Source organism: Triturus cristatus, chromosome 3_2, assembly GCF_964204655.1.
Source record: "Triturus cristatus chromosome 3_2, aTriCri1.1, whole genome shotgun sequence".
Lineage (NCBI taxonomy): Eukaryota > Metazoa > Chordata > Amphibia > Caudata > Salamandridae > Triturus > Triturus cristatus.
Window position 1 is genome coordinate 1048544991 of NC_140584.1, and position 22795 is coordinate 1048567785.

At 46.6% G+C, this 22795-nt stretch overlaps 1 protein-coding gene across 4 annotated transcripts in view; it reads right to left on the minus strand.

Annotated features, from left to right (window-relative positions):
- The window catches only part of TSPOAP1 (TSPO associated protein 1), a 3327443-nt gene that overhangs the window by 2921000 nt on the left and 383648 nt on the right, over positions 1-22795 (minus strand). For all 4 annotated transcript variants that reach the window (XM_085649739.1, XM_085649737.1, XM_085649736.1 and 1 more), the window contains exon 2: positions 19963-20067. In XM_085649739.1, the coding sequence (XP_085505865.1) occupies positions 19963-20067 (105 nt within the window). The remainder of the gene's footprint in view (positions 1-19962; positions 20068-22795) is intronic.

Genomic DNA, 22795 nt, shown 5'->3' on the forward strand with positions numbered 1-22795 from the left:
TTGTACTTGGGGCTCGAGCCTAAGCAAGTACCTCTCTACATTCTGACGAGGTATTTAGATCTAGAAATTCTCGGTGCTCAGAAGCCACGCTGATAACTGAAGAGATCTCAGACCTGGGTGTACCACTTGGCCCTGGAACATCGTCAGCAGGGAAGGAATTGGCTGCAGATGAACTGGACGGTCCAGGGAGAGTAGAAGAAGCTCCGTAAACCAAAACTGGTGGGGCCACCAGAATCATTTTGCAGGGTTCCGCCTTGAGCTTCCGAAGAAGCCTGGCAATCAGTGGGATCGGAGGAAAAGCGTAAACAAAGGTGCTTGACCAGGCCATCAAAAACGCATTCCCCAACGAACCCGGATGGTGATGCCTGCTTGCGTAGAGTTGCCATTATTTTTTCTCCGGAGTGGCAAAGAGATCTATGGGCGGAGTGCCCCAGAGTCGGAAAATCCCCTCCAGAGTGGCGTGGTCTAACTCCCACTCGTGGCTTACAGATTTCAGGCGACTGAGCGTGTCCGCTGTCTTGTTGAGGACACCTGGAAGATGCTCCTCTGAGAGCGATATCTCCTGTTGGATTGCCCATTGCCAAATCGTCTGAGACTCTTTCGATAATCAACGAGACCTTGTACCTCCCTGCTTGTTTACATAGTGCATGGCCGTCTTGTTGTCCGTTCGGACCAGGACAGATGACTGTCGAATCTGCGGAAGGAAGGCCTGCAAGGCGAGACAAATCGCCCTGAGCTCCAACAGATTGATGTGAAGTAGACGATGCTGGGGCAGCCAGCGGTCGCTTACTTGAAGGTCTTGTAAGACCGCTCCCCAGCCTTCCAGTGAGGCTTCTGTAGTAATTATTAGAGGAGCTGGGGTGACCCTGAAGGTGAGACCCTGGGAGATGTTGTCCTTGTTTGTCCACCATGCTGCCGCCTCTCTCATAGGCTCAGTGACTAGGATCTTGTCCTCGAAAGAGCCGTCTGCCTGGCGCCAGTGCAAATCCAGTTGCTCCTGGAGGGGGCGCATTCGAAACCTGCAATGGGGAATTAGAGGAATGCAGGACGAGATTGACCCGAGGAGGGACTTGTAGAGGCGAACTGAAAGTGACCCTCTTCGTTGCAACCGACAAGCTGAGGTTATCAGCTTTGTCTGTCTTTCCTTTAAAGGGAACGCTTTGCAGCAAGAGGTGTTCAGAATAGCCCCCAAGAACCGGGCCGATTTGGACAGGCACAGGACTGACTTTTCTGTGTTGAGCTGAAGCCCAAATTGACTGAAGAGCTGTGTGCAGGTCCTGACAGCTTTTTCTGCTGCGTGATGAAACTGAGCTTTCAGCAACCAGTCGTCCAGGTAAGGGAAGACCTGGAGCTTCTGCTTCCTGAGAAACACCGCCACAGGGGCTAGTATCTTTATGAAAATCCGCGGAGCGGATCGGAGTCCGAAAGGCATGACCTTGAATTGAAAGTGGCTCTTGCCTACTGTAAAGCGTAAGAACTTCCTGTGGGCTGGGTGGATGGGGACATGAAAGTATGTGTCCTCAATCCAGAGTGGGCATGTAGTCTCCCGGATTGAGGAGCCGCAAAATGTCCTGTAAGGAGACCATCTGAAATGAGAGCTTGATGAGATATGTGTTCATCTCCCTCAGATCTAAAATAGGGCGCCATTTGTCTACGGTCTTTTGAACTAGAAAGAACCAGGAGTGGAATCCTTCTCCCCGTTGAGTGCGAGGGACCAGTTCTATCGCTCTTTTGAGGAGTAGTTGGTGCGCTTCTGGAGGTACAAGATGAAGATGTCTGGAAACAGTGGCGCAAGGGAGCTTGGATGGTGGTTGATGTTGAAATTCCAGAGTATGGCCCGATTGAACTATATTCAGAATCCATTGATCTGATGTTATTAGTTGCCAGCTTCGGACGTATTGGGATATCCTGCCCCCCACTGGTGTTACAGGGAACAAAGGAACTGTAGGAAGAGCCAACAAGCCGCTACTGGCGCTTGGAGGAATCCTCCCCTGGCGGCCCAGTAGTCCTCTAGATGATGAACGAAAGAAAGAAGACGATTGGCCTTGCCGTTGAGTATATTGTGGCCGGTATGATTGGGAGGGCTATGAGTAGGAGGAATAACACTGCTGTTGATATCCGCCTCTGTAGGAGGGGAAGCTTCTACCCCTAGCTCCACGGAAGGGGAACTTGCAGTATTGTAAAGTCTTGAGGGATTTTGCAGTTTCCGTATCCTTTTTTATAACCTGCAGTGCATCATCAATGTGCTTACCAAACAGCGCCTCGCCATCAAAGGGAAGGACCAAGATCTCATATTGGACTTCAGGCCGAAACCAGGTAGCACGAAGTCAGCCTTGGTATTGAAGGATCGCAGCTACCGCTAGGGAACGGAAAGCTGTTGTGGCAATATCCTTTGCGGATTCTACCATTTCAGAAGATGTTCTCTTTCCCTCTTGGAGGATTTTCTTAGCTTCCACCTTGGAATCTTCCGGCAACTGATCCAGCTAAGGGACAGATCGCACCACATCTGGCGATCATACCGTCCAAGAATCGCTAAGGCGTTGGCTGATCTGACAAGGAGGCTAGACATAGAAGAGAACCTCTTTCCGGCATTATCCAAACGCCTGTCCTCTTTATCCGGAGGTGTAGTGAGAGGGACCGCCGGATTTTTAGATTTTCTCTGGGCTGCTTGTGAAATTACCGAATCCGGTTTAGGATGGCTGACTAGACAAGCTGGGCCATCCTCGGGGGCCTTATATTTCTTCTCTAGACGAGGAAGAACAGGTATTACTGTGGCAGGCATCTTCATCACCTTGAGCCCTTCATCCCAGACGTGACCCACTATTGGGATGGAGTGGAATGACTTTCTGTAGGGTTCTTTAAAGTCATACAAGAAACAGTCCGACTGCACTGTTGGTATAGGCAGGTCGAATCGTTTAGACGCTCTTTCCATTAGATTATGGAAACCTCCAATATCTGCAGGAGGGGAATCCGCCGGCTCCGGAACAGGAAAAGCGGGATCTGGAATGATGTAATCATCCCACTCCCTGTCGGGATCCGGAACAGTTGTTGTTCCCTGGTCATCGTCCGATGTATCATGCTGGACAGTAACTACTGGCTGCGGTTCTGGTAACGCCGGCAATGAAGTTTGTGGAGGGAGTTGAGGTGTAACCGGATGGGCAAGTGGAGTAGCTGGCCCTTGCACTGTATCCTGGGCAGGAGATTGTGTCGGAAACCTCCGCCTGTAATCTGACAGCATGAATTGTAAGTCTGTGATGAGGGAGAATGTCATACAGACCACTTCCTGCTGATAATCTTCCTGAGACCTTAACTGGGGATCATATTGCTGCTGATCCATCTAGTACTCTTCCGAGTCAGAGTCCTGATATTTGACATGCAGCTGTGATGGGCTAACAGCAGCACCGTAAGGACCATCGTCGGCATCAGAAAACTCCTCTTCTAGAAGGAGAGCAGGAGACAGAGGTGTCACCTTCCTAGGAGAAGTCATCTCTGGTGTAATGCGGTGTCTCCGAATTGAAATTGCCACATTTTGTATCGTCAACGACGATGTTTGAGTCGTCGACGGAGCGAGAGACATCGTAGACGGAACTGTCATTGAGACCGTCGTCATAATCATGCTCAAAGGCGTTGTTGTCGACGTGGTAGCCGTCGACACCATCACCGTCGTCATCATCCTTGTCGACGTGGACGTCGTCAGTGTGGATGTCGACGACGGAGTGAACAGCGTATCCGGGCCTGGCGTTGTCGTCGACGCCGATCCTTTCTTCACTGGTGGAGACAAGAAAACTCGTCGACAAGCCAGTCGATGGAGCCAAAGAAGACGCTGGCAAAGTCTTGGAAGTCGTCGTCGACGGAACTGATGTCATCGTCGACAGGCAAACTTTTTTCTAAGATTTACCCTCAGATGGGACAGAGGCTAGTGTTTTAAAAGTTTTCATCCTTTCAGGAGGAGGAGGAGAAGGCGGCACATAGCTCGCCTTCTGTTCCAATGCCACTCCTGGGACAAGTCCTTGGTGAGGAGATTTGATGGGACTACGCCTGTCAGACCTATGAGAGGTCTTTTGTAAGGCTTTGGAAGGGGGGTCTGACGAAGTAGAAGGAGAATACCTACCCTTTTTCAGAGACCTCCTGGATGAAATAGCAGAGGAAGCATCATCACTGTCACTGGAGACAGGATCCTTTTTTTGGCTTAAGCTTCTGTAGCCAAGTTAACAGACGTCCCTCACGGTCTCGCAAGGTCTTCGTGGAGAAGGTCCGACAGATATTGCAGTCAGCCGCCTTATGGTAAAAATACAAACAATAAATACAGTCTTTATGTTTGTCTTCCACATAAAGCCTCTTCTTGTAGCAGGTGGCACACACCTTGAAGAGAGCCTTCTTCTCCTTGTCCAACATGTTGACCACGTAGTGTAGATTGTAGTGAAAAACCAGGTTCTAGATAAGCATAAACAGGAAACAACTGAGCAGAGCTCAGTGAAGACTCCCTTTCACAATGTGCGGTAGAAAATCTGAGGCTCCGAGGCTTTCTCAGGAAGGTTCTATAGGGTGAGGCTATTCTGATTGGCTGTTCATTTTATTTGGTCTCTTTTACAAAAAGTGGTGGATATGCTACAAAACTAGCAGGGTACAAGGCCTAATTTTTTGTACTTATCTCTATGGCTATTTTATGTATACGGGTGTGTATATATATACACATTTTTTTTTTTATTTCCGGGGTCCCCGCGCATGGGTGGGAATAGTCAGTGCCATTGATGAGGATACCCTGGAATAGAAGTGTTTGCTACTTTAAGCATTGCATTCCAAACTGTTTTTATAGTGTTGCATGGGTTATTGATATATATATATATATATATATATATATATATATATATATAGCTCTCTCTCTCTCTCTCTTCCCCCCCACCTCCCCACAATCCAGGCCTGGTAGTGCCCAGTCGTCTATTTCGGGAGCAATCTTGCCTGTGTTGTTGTTTTGCAGCAGGCACCACCCCACTGTGAATAACACGCAGTGTCTGATTGGCCGCAGCCAATACTGAGGCCGGCAACTTCATTTTTCCCCCACCATTTTCAAGCCTTCCACCAGAGGAATCAAGTGGCTCCTCGTGCACAGAGCTCTACTATAGACCGACTTGCTCTGCACCAGCAGCATTGAGGGAATGTAGCAGAGCAGCCGATGTGTTATTCACGCCAATACTATTGGCAGTTTTTTTCCAGCTGGTAAGTGGCCAGTGACCAGGACCGAGCTTGATATGGGTGAAGTCAGGGCATCAATCATGAAACATGCCATCACAGCGCATTGATGTCACGACACGTGACATTACATGTGACATCAAAGGAAGTGACGTCACATGGAGTCACATCAGATATTAAGACTTCACACATATGTTTATCAGATACATCATGAGTACATTTAAGCACATTATGAGATTTAACAAATTAGATTTTGCGTTGGGGTTGTGACAAAAAAGTGGCGCAATCCAGACGCAAAACTGGAGCCTCAACTAATACATTTATGTTTTTTAAACCCTGCCACAAAGAAATTGGAAACAAGGGAAAGAAGCATGTTAGTAGATCTGGTATGCTTAATTGGTTGCAAATTCTACATTTTAAAATATTTGATTGGATTAAGGCATCTGCTGTGAAGGTGCCCAGTAAATCTCAGGGAATAGTAATAATGGTGAGATAACTCTGGTAGTTAATGCACTTTCTACAGAGATCTGTGTTTTGTGAAGTCCCAGATTTGAATCAAAGTAGTAGAGAAGGCAAATGTGTCTACTGCAAACACTAACACTTAGATGACAGATTTTTATTTTATGTAGATAGTAAAGTGAGTTACTACTTTTAACACAGAGGTCCTTTTGTTACCTGCAGCTCATTAATTGCAATCCTTCTAAAAGACCACAGGGAGGTATGAAGGACATGTGACTCATACATGTTGTAAAACTCACTGTCTCATGTAACGCATCTTGTACATTGATTTACACATGTACATGATTTATTATTAATGTAAAATATGCATATTACGTAAAGAGCTCTGACACCCTGCATTGGGTTGCAAAGTGTTAAACAAGAAATGAAATAGTGCTATTGTAATTGTTATTTCTATAAATACTGGGACAGACAAACACATCTGACATTTTTACAGTGCATGCATCTATTATATATACAGTGACTGAACAAAGGCAAACACTGCCTCTCTTAAGTACTTGTGAAGAGATAACAAGCTATGTGCCTTTGTTTTCCCCCCGTGGCATTTACATTTAAGTGTGAGGTTCCAGGCCGCCTCCAGTCAGGATATTCAAATAAAAGGAGGTCTGATGGCCCTTTAGCTTTGGCTCAGCTGGAGGTGAAAAAAAAGCTACCGCCTACTTGCACATTGCTGCTCGGAATTGAAAGCAGGCAACGTGCAGGCACTGCTCAACGTGTCCTGGTGTCTAGAAATTACTACGGGACACGTTCAGCATATTTCTGTTGGGTTCAACTTCTTGGGGAGGGGTTGCGTACACCCTGTGAAAAGAGTGGGTTGAAGCCGTGTACCTGCGTGTATCCCCGGCTTGTGCCCTGGGTGAAGTATTACTGTGTTTGGCAATCTACAGCCCAGGAGCATGATCTCTCAGGAACGTAGCACTGTACTGTGCTGAAGGAGAGCTGGCCAGCTTCCCTTACACTCCCATCTAAGCACCCCTATAGACACAGACATAGCCAAACACCATAGTGGCACCATTGAGCATGGTGGGTTGGAGTCACAGAAGATGCCTCATTCTGCAGCATTGTAGGAGAGTAGGGTCTGCTTTCTATGTTCACCCCCACTTTTTTGCTTTTGCTTTACTGGTTTTCGACTTAGATGTGGCTGTGGGCCTGCTAATCAGACCCACAGCCCTGCTGTTCTCTCTCTAAATTAATACTATGTACTTTAGGTGCATAACCCATTTGGATAGGATCACCTTATTGGCCCCTGTACAGTGTACCCTAGGTACCCAGGGCATAGGTGTACCCTAGGCCTACCTGGGGCTGCAGCATGTATTATGCCACCCCTGGCCTGGCCTTCCATTTTGACACAACTAGCTGAGCACTCAGCTGGGGCAAGGTCGTGTAATCACCCCTTGCTTAGGTGTAGTATTCCTATACCTAACTTACATATAGACACATGTGTACCTATCAGTCACTCCTATGGCAGGCCTTGACAATCCTGGAGGCAGAGTGCTTGGTAACATGTGAGATGGTGCTCTAGCATGAGCTGAGCCTGTCTGCAGCTTTCGGAACCTTGTCCTTATAGCTGATCTATGATATAGCCTACCATATACTCTTAAAGTGCCTTATAATCTTAAACGGTTATGGTAACTATGGTTTGGCTTTATCGAAACATGTCGTGTAAGGTGTCTAACACTGTGGAATAATACCCCCATGCCATTTCTGGACATGAGAATATTATTCCCCCCTTCTAGAGGGAAAGACATGTTAAAATCATACTTCAACTGTTAGCCTCTGACCAAAGCCTCAGCATCACAAAATGGATGCTGCTGCCACGACACAAGTCTGACCTCCTGCAGCTGGGAGTGATCCCAGCCAGGGAGGCCTGGACAATAGGTTTCCTGCTTGGGGAGGTGCTAGCACCTCCCCAGACAGCCTTTAGTGTATTGGGGCAGGGTGGGCTGAAAGGAATGAGACATGCCTGGGGCACACAAGGTGTTCCTTGCATAGTCCAGTTCAAACCGGCGCTGGGGCACTCCAGCCCCAGCTCTGGCGCGAAACTGGACAAAGGGAAGTGGGTGTAACCACCCCCTCCCAGGTCCCACCCATAAGGCGTGACCTAGCAGGTATCCCAGCCCCCCAGATTAGTATAAGAGTGGGAGTTGGGCCTCAAGACTTTAGATTATCCTGAACCTGCAAAACTGAACAGAAACTCTGGACCTTCGACATTCGACGAAAGAAGAAGAATGAAGAATCTCCCTTGTAGCCAAGGAGTGGCTACCCTGTGCAAACAGGCACCATCAAGAGACTACCCTTTGCTTTGCCCACGTTATACGAGGAACCGACTGCAGAGCCCGACCAGAGCCTTGACTTCCAGACTTCTCCGACCCTGATCCACATCCACAGCAAAGCTGAGATCCGTGGAGGCGACGAGCGACGTGGGACCGGCTACCTGGAAAAAGTGGCTAGTAACTTAAAGCGCAGCTTCTGAGGTACCCTCGAAGTTGTGCACCGGGGATTGAGAAGCCCCAACCCCAAGCACCATCTGCACCGAAGATCAGCCCCCCACACTCCACGAGTCCTGCGTGGGGCCCTTCAGCATTTTCCTGCTTGCCGCGTCTGTCCGGTTGCTTGCCCGCTGGCTAGTGGCCTTTGTGACGACGCTCCCTGAAATCTTCTGCGCTGGTTTGGCTCCTCCAGACTGGCTCCCGCTTCTCTGCAAAGAAGAAGCACCCCAGACCTTCCTGGTCTGCACCAGAAGCAAGTCCTTCGTTCTTCGTGGGTTCCGCTTGCCAAGGCTTGGTGAGTCCTAGTCCAACTTCGACGCCGCCGACAGCAAGAGCCTTCGTGGGACAGCTCGCCTCCTGGTCCTGGTCGTCCTCGACGCTTCCTGGTCCTCCTGGCTGCAGCGACAAGCTTCACCTTCACCTGCAATCTTCACGACATCGCCTGGTTCCTTCCTGGTTCCACGTGGTCACTGGCTAGTGACCTTGACTCTGTCCCTTCTGCTTGCAGGTTTCTTCTCTTCTTGATCCCAGCCTTGGGATCCACCGGACACTCTTCACTGACTGCCTGTCAGCATCTTTCTTCAGGCATCCATAGGAGTCGACGACGAAAACGACGCATCTTCACCCCTATGCACCCGCAGCCTGTGGGCTAGGTAACTTGGGTACTCCGGTGCTCATCAGGATAGTGACTATCCTAGTGTCTAGTTTTCAAGTCTCAACTTCCTAGCTACTCCGGAAGTGTCCTAAATCTACCGTTTTCTAAACTGTACTATTGCTATTGACTTTTACGCATTACGCGTGAGTGTTTCCACTCTGCACACGAATCCCGTGGGCCTCCCACTTCCTAACTAACGCTAGTGTAGTGTAGCCCCAGCGATTCCCTAGGCCTAGGCCTATTCTATTTCCGTGACAGTGGGTCTTATACCACTTACTTAGTATATGGTTTGCGTGGCCCCTAGGGCCTAACTGTATTACTTACCTGTGTGACTTAATGTATGCTTAAATAAGACTGTGTTGTACTTACCTCTAATCTCATAAAGAGTGCTGAGGGTTTGACTAGAATAAATACACTTTATTTTATATATATATCTGTTGTGGTGTCCTTTCATTTGGTATTCAAGGGATTATATATGGTATCACAGCTGGCTTCACATGCCATTCAGAGTTTAGCCTAAGACTGCTCTTGTCCATGGTTTACGTAGTGGGTCGCGACACTGCTCGTCATACTAGCAAATAGCCCCAAAGAATTCTGGATAATGTAGTGGCAGCGGTGAGTACGCCTTTGCCACGAGTATGTGAAATAATGCCATCCCTGGACACGTGTTTCGAGGTAATTGCCTCTCGTCAGCAGGGAGCAGGTAGGTATGCGGGGTGCCAAGTAGACTGCCAAAATATATAGGTAAAGTACCTTTCAAGGCGCGCAGGTGCAGACACCAGGCTCGTCAGCCCAAAGTCGCTCGAAAGAGCTTTAAATAGTTTACGTAGTGGGTCGCGACACTGCTCGTCATACTAGCAAATAGCCCCAAAGAATTCTGGATAATGTAGTGGCAGCGGTGAGTACGCCTTTGCCACGAGTATGTGAAATAATGCCATCCCTGGACACGTGTTTCGAGGTAATTGCCTCTCGTCAGCAGGGAGCAGGTAGGTATGCGGGGTGCCAAGTAGACTGCCAAAATATATAGGTAAAGTACCTTTCAAGGCGCGCAGGTGCAGACACCAGGCTCGTCAGCCCAAAGTCGCTCGAAAGAGCTTTAAATAGTTTACGTAGTGGGTCGCGACACTGCTCGTCATACTAGCAAATAGCCCCAAAGAATTCTGGATAATGTAGTGGCAGCGGTGAGTACGCCTTTGCCACGAGTAAGGGATGGCATTATAGTGACATACTCGTGGCATAGGCGTACTCACCGTTGCTACTACATTATCCAGAGTTCTATGGGGCTATTTGCTGGTATGACATGCAGTGTGCGACCTACTTTGTTTATGTATTTATGCTCCCTCGAGCGATTTGGGCTGACGAGCCTTGGTTCCGCACCTGCGCGCCGTGAGAGGTATTTTACCTTTAATATTTTGGCAGTCTACTTGGCACCCCACATACCTACCTGCTCCCTGCTGACGAGAGGCAATTACCTCGAAACACGTGTCCAGGGATGGCATTATAGTGACATACTCGTGGCATAGGCGTACTCACCGTTGCTACTACATTATCCAGAGTTCTATGGGGCTATTTGCTGGTATGACATGCAGTGTGCGACCTACTTTGTTTATGTATTTATGCTCCCTCGAGCGATTTGGGCTGACGAGCCTTGGTTCCGCACCTGCGCGCCGTGAGAGGTATTTTACCTTTAATATTTTGGCAGTCTACTTGGCACCCCACATACCTACCTGCTCCCTGCTGACGAGAGGCAATTACCTCGAAACACGTGTCCAGGGATGGCATTATAGTGACATACTCGTGGCATAGGCGTACTCACCGTTGCTACTACATTATCCAGAGTTCTATGGGGCTATTTGCTGGTATGACATGCAGTGTGCGACCTACTTTGTTTATGTATTTATGCTCCCTCGAGCGATTTGGGCTGACGAGCCTTGGTTCCGCACCTGCGCGCCGTGAGAGGTATTTTACCTTTAATATTTTGGCAGTCTACTTGGCACCCCACATACCTACCTGCTCCCTGCTGACGAGAGGCAATTACCTCGAAACACGTGTCCAGGGATGGCATTATAGTGACATACTCGTGGCATAGGCGTACTCACCGTTGCTACTACATTATCCAGAGTTCTATGGGGCTATTTGCTGGTATGACATGCAGTGTGCGACCTACTTTGTTTATGTATTTATGCTCCCTCGAGCGATTTGGGCTGACGAGCCTTGGTTCCGCACCTGCGCGCCGTGAGAGGTATTTTACCTTTAATATTTTGGCAGTCTACTTGGCACCCCACATACCTACCTGCTCCCTGCTGACGAGAGGCAATTACCTCGAAACACGTGTCCAGGGATGGCATTATAGTGACATACTCGTGGCATAGGCGTACTCACCGTTGCTACTACATTATCCAGAGTTCTATGGGGCTATTTGCTGGTATGACATGCAGTGTGCGACCTACTTTGTTTATGTATTTATGCTCCCTCGAGCGATTTGGGCTGACGAGCCTTGGTTCCGCACCTGCGCGCCGTGAGAGGTATTTTACCTTTAATATTTTGGCAGTCTACTTGGCACCCCACATACCTACCTGCTCCCTGCTGACGAGAGGCAATTACCTCGAAACACGTGTCCAGGGATGGCATTATAGTGACATACTCGTGGCATAGGCGTACTCACCGTTGCTACTACATTATCCAGAGTTCTATGGGGCTATTTGCTGGTATGACATGCAGTGTGCGACCTACTTTGTTTATGTATTTATGCTCCCTCGAGCGATTTGGGCTGACGAGCCTTGGTTCCGCACCTGCGCGCCGTGAGAGGTATTTTACCTTTAATATTTTGGCAGTCTACTTGGCACCCCACATACCTACCTGCTCCCTGCTGACGAGAGGCAATTACCTCGAAACACGTGTCCAGGGATGGCATTATAGTGACATACTCGTGGCATAGGCGTACTCACCGTTGCTACTACATTATCCAGAGTTCTATGGGGCTATTTGCTGGTATGACATGCAGTGTGCGACCTACTTTGTTTATGCTCTTGTCCATGCTACCACTAGGATAGCTGGTCTATAAGGTTGACTTTACAACCAATCACCATAAGGGTATTTGGACTGATATAAGGTGTACACTAGAACTAGTGACATCATACATCAGGCCAACTTCTCACAAGCATGTCTTAAATTATTTTTGTCTACAGAATTACTCTTGGACTGTTGGCTGTGTACTAAACACATAAGGCAGACACAAATTACAATGATATTTAGGTGTAGGTGCTCCTGTGTCCAAGCAACAGAATTTTACTATGCATGCATTATGTTTTTCGGGTTTTAAACTTCTATTGTGTACCTCATTTACTCAGAGGTTTTGCAGCTCATGTGTGCACCAGGACTGAGGAAATAAATGATTACACAGTATGTCTATTTTTGTACCAGATAATGCTAAACCTGGATAGACAATCAAAATTAAAGGTTCATAGCGCCATGCAAATGGGTACACTTTTGCTGCGTGCACTGGCATAATAAGACTGGGTCCTGGAGGGAAATGTCTGAAATTCAGTGCATGGTCCTGATCAGACTGGGCTGAATCAGAGTGCACTTGAAACATACCAGGACTATGTAATTACTGTTATCGTGTTTCTACTGTTGAAGTTAGGAGCATGCACCTAATGCACTCGAGGAATCTCACAAAAGAGGTTTTTCAAGGCGTTTCATCGTGGCAGCAAAGAAAGTCCTTAGCTGTGTTTCTGCATCCAGCAGAGTGAAAAGTTGTCTGTCATAAGCGCTGGGGTCTCTCAGATCCTGTTTGGTACAATTGGGTCCCACAGTGTGCTTCCATTTCTGGTGCTTTGCAGCAGTTTTAAGATCTTCTTAGTTTCTCGTTGCTCAAATGGGTGCAATTTCAGACATTTTTATATTTTCCTCGTCTTCTCTGTTTGATTTTGCTCAAGAGAAAGTGGCACTCGTAGTTCGCGAATGTCACTCATAATTACACTGAAATTATAAACATGTCACACACAAGCAATCCTAAACCTTGGCAGCTATGTCTCTGTACCAGTTGAGGAGAAGAAATCGGTGTCTAAGACATGATGAGAGCCCTGCCCTCTCTCATGACGAAAACGGACAGCCGTGTGTTTCAAGATGATGTTATGATGGAATGACATAAAATACATCTCCTAGATGGCTGCTTTTGGGAAAAAATGGCTCTAGACACTCTAATTAAAAATGGTGGATTGAAGAAGGGAGGAGTAGTGCTAGAGCTACAGAGTTTGGCCGGCAATACAAATAACCTGAGGTTACATATACAGGGCCTACAGGCTTCCATTGCTCCAAAAGAACGGATTTTCTTTCAGATCTGCTGGATAATAGAAAATAATACTCCTACAATAATTTCAAATCCACAAGAAGTAGTTTAAAGAAAAACTTCTTACTTGATGCCTTGGTAGCATGGTTTCAATTTGCTGTGCATAACAGACGTTAGTTAGTATTACCCAAATTGGTAGTAATCAATTTTTTACTTCGAGGATGCAAACCTTTAATGTATATATTGCAGAGATATTTCAGTTGAACTGAAATCAGGAAAAGGTTTATGTTCAGGAAAATCCACTAAAAGGAGCGCATTTTTTTAATTGTGGCCTTTTTTAATTTCTAGAGAGGAAGACAATGTAGTATACGAAAACAAGTTACTTACCTGTAACTACAGTTATCCAGTATTGGTATCTTTCATAGATTCACATGCCTGAATCAGAATAGCGAGCAGTATACCAAGTATACAGTCGTTTGCGGATGGCGGGAGACTAGTGCTGATACTCCCTAATTGCATCCACAGCTTGTTAACAAGAGGTATAAGAAAAGATCTTAAAATTCGAAATATGCAATCTATAAAGAGAAAAGCATGTAAACATGAAAGCAAATCATCATTGTAACACATTGCATTGTTATACTAAAGATATCAACATCTTACATATTAAAATATGAAAAAAGGGTACCTGAAGGTATCTCAAAGAAACAAATGTCGTAGTACAGCTTGCCCAACTGCTGCATCATCACGATGCGTAGATTGGAGGCAGTAATGTCTGGTAAAAGTGTGGACATTTTTCCATGTCGCAGCACGGCAGATATTTTCTAGAGTCACACCAGCAAACAATGCTGTAGACGCTGCTACTGTCCTCGTGGAATGGGCCTTGGGTTTCCTCAACAGAGGCCTGTGAGCCTTGTCGTGGCAGAAAAGTATTGTAGATGCTATCCATCTGGCAATGGTGGATTTTGTAACCGCCTTTCCCAGAGTAGTTTGGCCATAAGCCACGAATAATTGATCGGACTTTCTAAGGTTCTTTGTTTTCAGAAGATAGAATTTAAGACATCTCTTGATATCGAGAGAATGTAAGGCTCGTTCCACTGGGGTGGATGGATTAGGAAAGAAAGTTTTTAACGTCACTGGTTCATTAAGATGAAACTGTGAAGGCACCTTAGGGATAAACGTTGGATAAGTTCGGAGGTGCACGTAGTCTTGAATGAAGTGTAGAAAAGGTTCCTTTACAGTAAACGCCTGAATTTCACTCACTCTTCGAGCTGATGTTAAAGCCAGAAGTAAAGCAACCTTCCATGTAAGGAATTTTAGGTCAGCCTTGTGGATGGGCTCGAATGGATGCTTCATTAATTGCATTAAGACTGTGTTGAGTTCCCATTCCGGTGGCGGAAGTCTGACCGGAGGAAACTCTCGGAATAGTCCTTTCATAAACTGTTTAATTAAAGAGGATGAACAAAGAGAAGGGCCATGAGCACCCCTTCTGAATCTGGAAAGTGCAGCTAAGTGGACCTTGACTGAAGGGAAAGAAAGTCCAGATCTTGCCAGGTGTAACAAGTAAGGAAGGATCTTTTCTGCAGGATCGTCCACCGGGTGCACCTGGTTTGCTTCACACCAGCAGCAAAACCGTTTCCATTTTAGACGGTAAGTTTTTATCGTGCTCTGAGCTCGTGATTTTGTTAATATATCCCTACAGTCTTGAGGGATATCCAGGTCCTTAAACTCTAAGAAGTCAGGAGCCATGCGTGTAAATGTAGGGACTGAGGGTCCGGGTGGAGAACCTGACCTCTGTTCCTTGACAGCATTGTGGGCGTCGGGCGAAGACGGATCGGCTGGTCCTGTGATAGCAATAGGAGCTCCTGAAACCAGTATTGGCGTGGCCATCTGGGTGAAATCAAGATGAGACGACAGCCCTCCAACTTCATCTTGCGTATGACCCTCGGTATCAGGGGTATCGGGGGAAAAGCGTAAGCACAAATCCCTGACCATCGCATGGACAGGGCATTCCCCCTTGAGCCCTGTTGAGGGTATCTGCTGGCATAGAAGCGGCATTTCTTGTTCTCCTTCGTGGCGAACAAATCCAGCGGTGGTGTTCCCCAAGCTCTGAATATTCTGAGCACCTGAGCTTGCTCTAGCTCCCATTCGTGGCAATCTGATTGGGATCTGCTGAGCGTGTCCGCTAATGTATTGCAGAGACCTCTGACATGTTCTGCTCTGAGGGTTATGTTGTGGAGTGTGACCCATTCCCACAACTCCTGAGCTTCCGTGGACAAAGTTACTGATCTTGTTCCTCCTTGTTTGTTCACGTAGAACATGCTGGTGGTATTGTCGGTTCGAATCAGAACCGAAGAACCTGCAATCCTTGGAAGGAAAGCTTGCAGAGACAGGAAAATTGCTCGCAATTCCAGACTGTTGATGTGTTTGTTTTTGTACTCTGGGGACCACTTCCCCTGTATCTGTAAATCTTGGAGATGACCTCCCCATCCTTCCATGGAAGCATCGGTAGTGAGGACAAAGTCTGGAATCTTCTGAATGAAAGTAAGCCCTTCTGATAAGTTGGGAATATGGGACCACCAACGTAGAGCGCTCTTCATGCCTGAAGTGACTCTGACGATGTCGTCGAAGGAGCCCATCACCTGCTGCCACTGAAGGTGTAACTCCTCCTGCAAGGGTCGCATGCGGAGTCGCGCCAGAGGAACGAGATGTATTGCAGAGGAGCACATCCCTAGGAGCGACGCGAACATCCGGACAGAAACTGACTTTCTTTTGGAAATTCGGATTGCTAAGTTTTGAAGACGAACCTGCCGTTCGTGAGACAAGAATGCCTTGCAGCGGACGGTATCTAACAGCGCGCCCAGAAAAGGAAGGATCTGCCTTGGTTGTAATTGAGATTTGCTCCTGTTCATCGTAAGCCCCAGAGAATGGAACAGACGAAGAGATGTTGTCACGGCAGTCTTGACTGATCTTTCCGAAGGACCCTTTATTAACCAGTCGTCTAAATACGGAAAGACTTGGATTCCTTGGGAGCGCAACACTGCTGCCACTGGAGCTAGGCACTTCGTAAAGATCCTTGGGGCAGATTTTAACCCAAACGTGAGCACCTTGAACTGGTAATGGGCACCAGCCACTGTGAAGCGAAGATACTTGCGATGCTTCGGATGTATTGGGATGTGAAAGTAAGCGTCTTCCATATCTAAGGAAGCTAGAAAATCTCCCTCGTTGAGGCAACCTAGAATTTCCGCCAGAGTGACCATGCGAAATCCCTGCTTCTTGAGGAATCTGTTCAGATTGCGAAGGTCTAAGATTGGGCGCCACTCCCCTGATTTCTTCTTGATGAGAAAAAAGCGGGAATAGAAACCTGGCCCCTTTTGAAGCGCAGGAACCTTCTCGATTGCGTTCTTGAGGAGCATCGTTAAAGCTTCTTTGAATAGTAAGTGAAGACGAGGGGGAGGGGGTCCCTTGGGTGGTTTGTTGGGTGGTTTGGTGACAAACTCTAAGGTATGACCGTTGTGAACCAGGTCCAGAACCCACTGGTCCGACGTAATTTCTTGCCACTTGGTCGCAAAAGTTGAAATTTTCGCACCCACAGGGAGGGGAAAAGGAGTGGAAGGCGCCCTGTAGAAATCATTGCTTCCGTGAGGTGTCTCTTCCCTGATTCTGCGATCTTTTTCGTCCGCCTTGACGAGAGAAACCAGATGTATTGGTCTGTCTGTAGGAAGACTGATATGATTGCCGATACTGAGGCTGGTACCTATTTTGTTGGGTATGATAACTTCCTCTGGAAGAAAATCCACGGCCCCTTGCTCCTCTGAAGGTACCTCTTTTTTATTGCAAGGAGCCCAACGATCTTGCAGTATCAGTATCCGTTTTAATTGCTTGGAGTGCGTCATCTATGTGTTTTCCAAACAATGATTCGCCATCATAGGCCATGTCCAATATTTTTGTCTGGACTTCTGGTCTGAACGTGGTAGCTTTCAGCCAACCCTGGCGCCTAAGAACCGCAGACCCAGCCAACTGGCGAAAGTTAGTATTCGCAATATCCAGTGCGCAGTCGATAGTCTCGGAGGCTGCACGCTCACCCTCCAACAAAATCTTCCGAGCATCTTGCCTGTTATCCTCTGGGATGAGATGAAGTCGATAAAGCTTGCCATTTCTGACCACATCTGGCGGTCATAACGCCCTATTTTCGCTAGGGAGTTGGCTGCCCTGATGGAAGCAGCTGCCATAGTTGAATTTTTTTTCCCAATTAGATCCAGTCGGCGTCCTTCCCTATCCGGTGGTGTAGTGACCGGTGCTGCCGGATTCTTAGACTTTTGTTGGGCTGCCTGAGATATAACCGAGTCTGGACGCGGTTGGCCAATGAGACAAGAGGGACTGTCGGCTGGAGCACGGTATTTTTTGTCAATCCGTGGAAGCACCGCTGGTACTGATGCCGGGTTTTTCATGATTTTAACCCCTTCTTTCCAAATATAGTCAATGATAGGGATAGCTCTCGTAACCTTTCTTGACTCTTCTTTAAAGTCATGCAGAAAACAGTCAGACTGCTCAATGGTGACCGGCAAGTTGAACCTGGTCGCAGCTCGCTGCATAAGGTTATGGAACCCCCCTATATCTTCTGGAGGCGAATCAGATGGTAGAGGGGTAGGTGGCGAAGGCATAGGGATTATATATGAATCCCAAGGGTCTGCTGGGTCTGGCAGCTCGCCTTCTTCGTATTCCTCCTCCGAGGTTGTATCTTGATGCGGGTCCTGTGGAGGATCAGGCAGTTGAGGCATTGGGGCTGGACCTTCAGGCAGAGGAAATGGGTCAAGCTGCGGCGCAGTCTGTGGAACCTGTGGAACGTTTGGCTGCGGTGGAAAACGCTGCTTATAATCTGCAAGCATGGCTTGTAGGTCTTGTATTAAAGTAGGAGGCAGATGTGACATCTCGTTCCTACGAGGTTGTGTGTAGCAGGGTCTATGATGCGGAACGACTATGTCTTCCTGATAGTAATGCCCTTGATAATTGTCATCTTCCTCATCATCATCGTCCTCCTGACATTTGATGTGCAGTTCCGAAGGATGGCGGGCAATCCCAAAGGGCCCTTCGTCCTCGTCGTCCACATAATCATCATCGTCACACTGCACATAAGTTTCCAGGAGATGCGAGGGAGTAAGCGGTGAAATGTCCTGCCTTTGAAAAGACTTTAGTTGAAAAGTCCTGGTGGAAACTGGAGTAGAGGTCATCGTCGACGAGGTGGTCGTCGACGGGGCTGTGGTAGACGGGATCGTCGACGAGATCGTGGACGAGATCGTGGACGGTGCCATCGTCGTCGACGGGCTCAACGTCAACAGAGCCGTCGTCGACGGGCTCGACGTCCACGGGGTCTTCGTCAACGAGCTCTTCTTCGACGGGCTAGACGTCGACGGGGTCTTCGTCGATGGAATCTTCGTCGACGAGCTCTTCGTCGACGGGCTCGACGTCGACGAGCTCTTCGTCGACGGGATCTTCGTCGACGATGGAATCTTCGTCGACGAGCTCGACGTCGACAGGCTTTTCAATGGCGGAATCGTCGACGGCGGTACTGCTGACTTCGTCGACGAGGACTTCGTCGACGACACCTCGACGGCGGGCTTCTTTGTGAGGATAGTAATCTTCGTAGACATAATAGGAGAGGTAAGTGCCGTCGTCGTGAAGGTTTGTGTCAATGAAGAAGCAGACGAGGTGACAGAAACTGAAGATTGAGAGTAAGCCAAAGATTTTGAAAGGCTTTTACTCACAGTTTGTGTGCTAGTCTTGACTGTAGAATCCTGAGGAGAGTGCGCATCAGAAGTAGAATGATGCGATTTCTGGAAGAGCTGTCCTGCGATCTAGCTCTCTTGCTAGAAGTAGAGGCTTTGTCATCCTCCTCAGCCGAAGAGGATTTAAGCCACAAAAGCACTCTCGCCTCCCTATCCCTGAGAGTTTTTGTAGGGAAGGTGCGGCAAATCTTGCAATCTTTTGCCTCATGTTTAGGGTAGAGGCAGTAGATGCAGTCTACATGTTGATCATCAACATGGACTCTCTTCTTGGTGCAGGTCCTGCAGGACTTAAACAAGGCCTTCTTGTCTGACATGCTGAAGCAAGTTGAAACAAAACTGAGAGGCACTAAGGGAGACTCCCTTCCACACGACGTGCGGTGAAAATCTGAGGAGAACTGGCTCTGCTGAGAGGGTTCTAGAAGGGTGCTGGTGTCTGATTGGTTCTTACCAAATTCTTGGTTCTTTTTGCATAATGAGGTAGATAGGCTGCTAAGATACAGGCTTTTGGCCTTTTCTTTGGGCCTACTACTACTACTAGCATTTTGGCACTACTTTTTTATTTACCGGGGACTCCCGCCTCGGCGACGGGGAATGATTCAGGCATGTGAATCTATGAAAGATACCTCAATACTGGATAACTTGAATACTTACTCTTAATTTTTTTTCACGTGTAAGTGGGCCAACTTTCGATGCGTATATAGATGAGAGAGGAACTATCATGTATAATTTTTTTTACTTTACAGTTTATTTGTGTAGTATACACCAGACAATCAATTAGAAAATGGTCATGAGGTGTGCGTGTTCGCTTTTAGTGTTGTTTGGGTAAGCATTTGTGCCCGTCTGTATATTTTCTACATTTGTGTTTATAATGTTGGTATGCGTGCCTATATGTATGGTCTCCGTGTCTGCTCCTAATGTGTATGTTTATCCTATAACAAAACTAGATTTATTGGATATGTTGCCATTTGTTATGCTTTGTAATCACTTACCTTATCAAATTCAGAACTATCCCAATTTAATCAGCCCAACACTTACCAACAAGCTGTTTTCTTCCTGTAGAGTTATGCAGCGGTGCTCCAACTCTTGCAAGGCAGATACTAATTCAGCGTTTTGCTTTACCAAGGGGCTGCTGTCAGCATTCTGAATAGAGAAATATACAGTTAGGCTTGTGTCCGATTAGACCGGAATGACAAGATTCATAATATTTTACTAAGTAATAAGTTATATTCAACAGAATGAAACATGAAAAAACGAGTTTTGTTGTATATTTACAAACAGAATAGAACGTGTGAAATTGACCATGCTTCTCAAATCCCACATACTTAGCAGGACTTCAATAAGAGCCATTTTGCGTGAGGCTGCAATCAAATACAACAGATTTTGAAAACTGGTAACAGCGGATAGGAAACGTTACTCACCTGTAATTATTATTTCATAATATAGGTGTCTTTCATTGATCTTCCAGGAACATTTTAAGCAACAGCAGTATTAACATGTACATGTCATGCAATACAAAAAATATACCACTATAAGCAGTACACCCACATCTATGTTGAAGACCTCAACTGTAGTTATAGGTAAGCGAGCTCTGACCTTCACCCCCCACACAGGCCACCACATTTTTTTTATTTTTATAGCATAGAGTGTAATGAGCATACATTGAGAGGTGGTTATGTGTGAATTAAATCAAACATACCCAAGCTAGAGACCCGTAGCTAAAAGTAAGCAACTTTTTCACCCCAACAGTGTATCTTTAATAGAACCGCATGCCTGAATTATGACTGGCCGATAGAAGTACACATACTGGAAGGTGGAAAAAAGTTTGTCTTTTTGAAAGAAATATTGAAGAGTCAGACGACCAACTGGGGCCTCTTATCTCGACTAATTATCCAGGCAGTAATGCTTTGCAAAGGAGAGGCTCTCTATCCCAGGTCACAACCATGCATGTGTCTAAAAGGAAGTCTTGTGTAAAGAGGACTGATGGTTACACCACCACTTTTGTAGAGTGGGCTTTTACTACCAGTCCAGAAGATCCAAAAAGGTGTTTAGTCTTTCGGAAAGTCAATTATTAGGCAACATAAAGAAAGTTCGGATACTGAGAGAATGCATGTTTGTTCTGCTACCGAAGTTGGAATTGCGCTGAACCTTGGAGATAGACTATGGGTTTTTAGATGGCACTAAAGAACTGAAGGTACTGTTACAGTTCCTAAATATAGAAATCATCTGGCCAACTTGTCTAACTGATGATATGGTCAGTAAATGAACTATAGTAAGTTCGATGGTGAAGCAGGATTTGTTATTGAAATAAAAAAGTGCAAGTACATTAATTTTTTTATGAGGGTGAGGTGGTGTGAGAATACACAATGGATGTGTATTTGTCATCTGGATCTTCAAATAGCAGCCATGTGGACCAGGACTGAGGATCGGCAGTTATTTGGAGAGGTTTGGCCTGAAGATCTTGGTGGTGGTTGCCCTGGTACCGTAAACTCCTTTTCACTTTGAAAAGTAGTTTTTAAAATTATTTTGGCATGCTCAGCATGCCACAGACAGGCTGTCAGATGAAGGGAGGTCAGGGAGGAACAATTTGGCATATTTTCTTTCGTTCTTTAAAAAACAGAAGTCAGCTTTAATTTAAAACATTACCCATTAGAAAAGTGACAAGAAAAGCTCTCAAAAATGTGTCTTACAAAGAAGTAGAGAACAGCAGGACAATGTAGCTAGTCAGACAGCAGCCTGCAGAAGCTGGAAGATTACCACAGTTCAATCAATGATTTTACTTAATTTTTAAGATTTTGCAGTTTTATATAGTGCAAACTCGACTGGAGTGCTTTACAGGAGCACCAGTTACATTACACCAGGTCACATTCATTTTTAGGTCAAGCCTGAGTCAGCGCACAAGCGCTGCTCTGGCGAAGATCTGCTGTAGTTCAGTACGGGAGAGAACCGCCGTTCTTATTTTTCATTGGCTTGTGTCTTTGTCCCATGTAAATGCTGGCGTCTGATTCTTTAATAGGCTTATTAGTCCCTCCTTAGTATGGCCATGTCGTCATTTGTAACCTCCCATGGCTACTGGCCCCTTTACTTGGTTGTTACACGGTACGTGTTCTATTTTCTTTATTGAGTTTCTCCAACATCAAGCACAACGACGTGCTTTGCTGACATTCAGTGGACCATGCCCGCTTTTACTTTCGCAGCAGCCAGGACAATGGCAGCCGTTTGTTTCCAATGCCATAGGTCTCGCATTTAGTTCACTGCTCTCTGCGGCAAGTCGTCTTTCACTTTACGCTTGTGTCTAATGTCTGCAGCACCTCAATCAGATTCTTTGTAATCACGTGCTGTCTCTGGTGTCTCTCTAATTTCCTCATACTCTCCTGTACTATTTCTACACCCTCGGTTGTCTTTTCCTTCGCTTGCCTCTGGTGAGTTTCTCTCTCTTTTTCTATCAATTTATGGTTTGCGGCAGTGCAATACAACAGAGAGCCTTTTCCTCATACCTCTTTAGTTAAGAAATAGCATGTTAATAATATTGTCACTGTGCTGTTTTTTTACTTCATGTATTACTAAGAGCCAACTGAAGCCAGGCAGCTGCTCCAGTTCTTCGTCATGAGCTAACTGACAATGCCTGACTCAGTCATGTGGCACCCTGCCTTACTCCCCGTTCCACAACTGTGGCGCTGGCTTCACTTTCACGGATTCCAGGGTGTGTAACTAACATGGGGCTTACGTGTTTTGTGAAATCTTCCGAAATGTCCTGCCTCGCAACAATATTTTCTCTCCAATGGAAACTAAAATGATAATTTAGCTTTTCCCAACACGCACTATTAATAACCAGTGCTTTTGTAAGCCAAATTGGAAGGAAGAATGACCG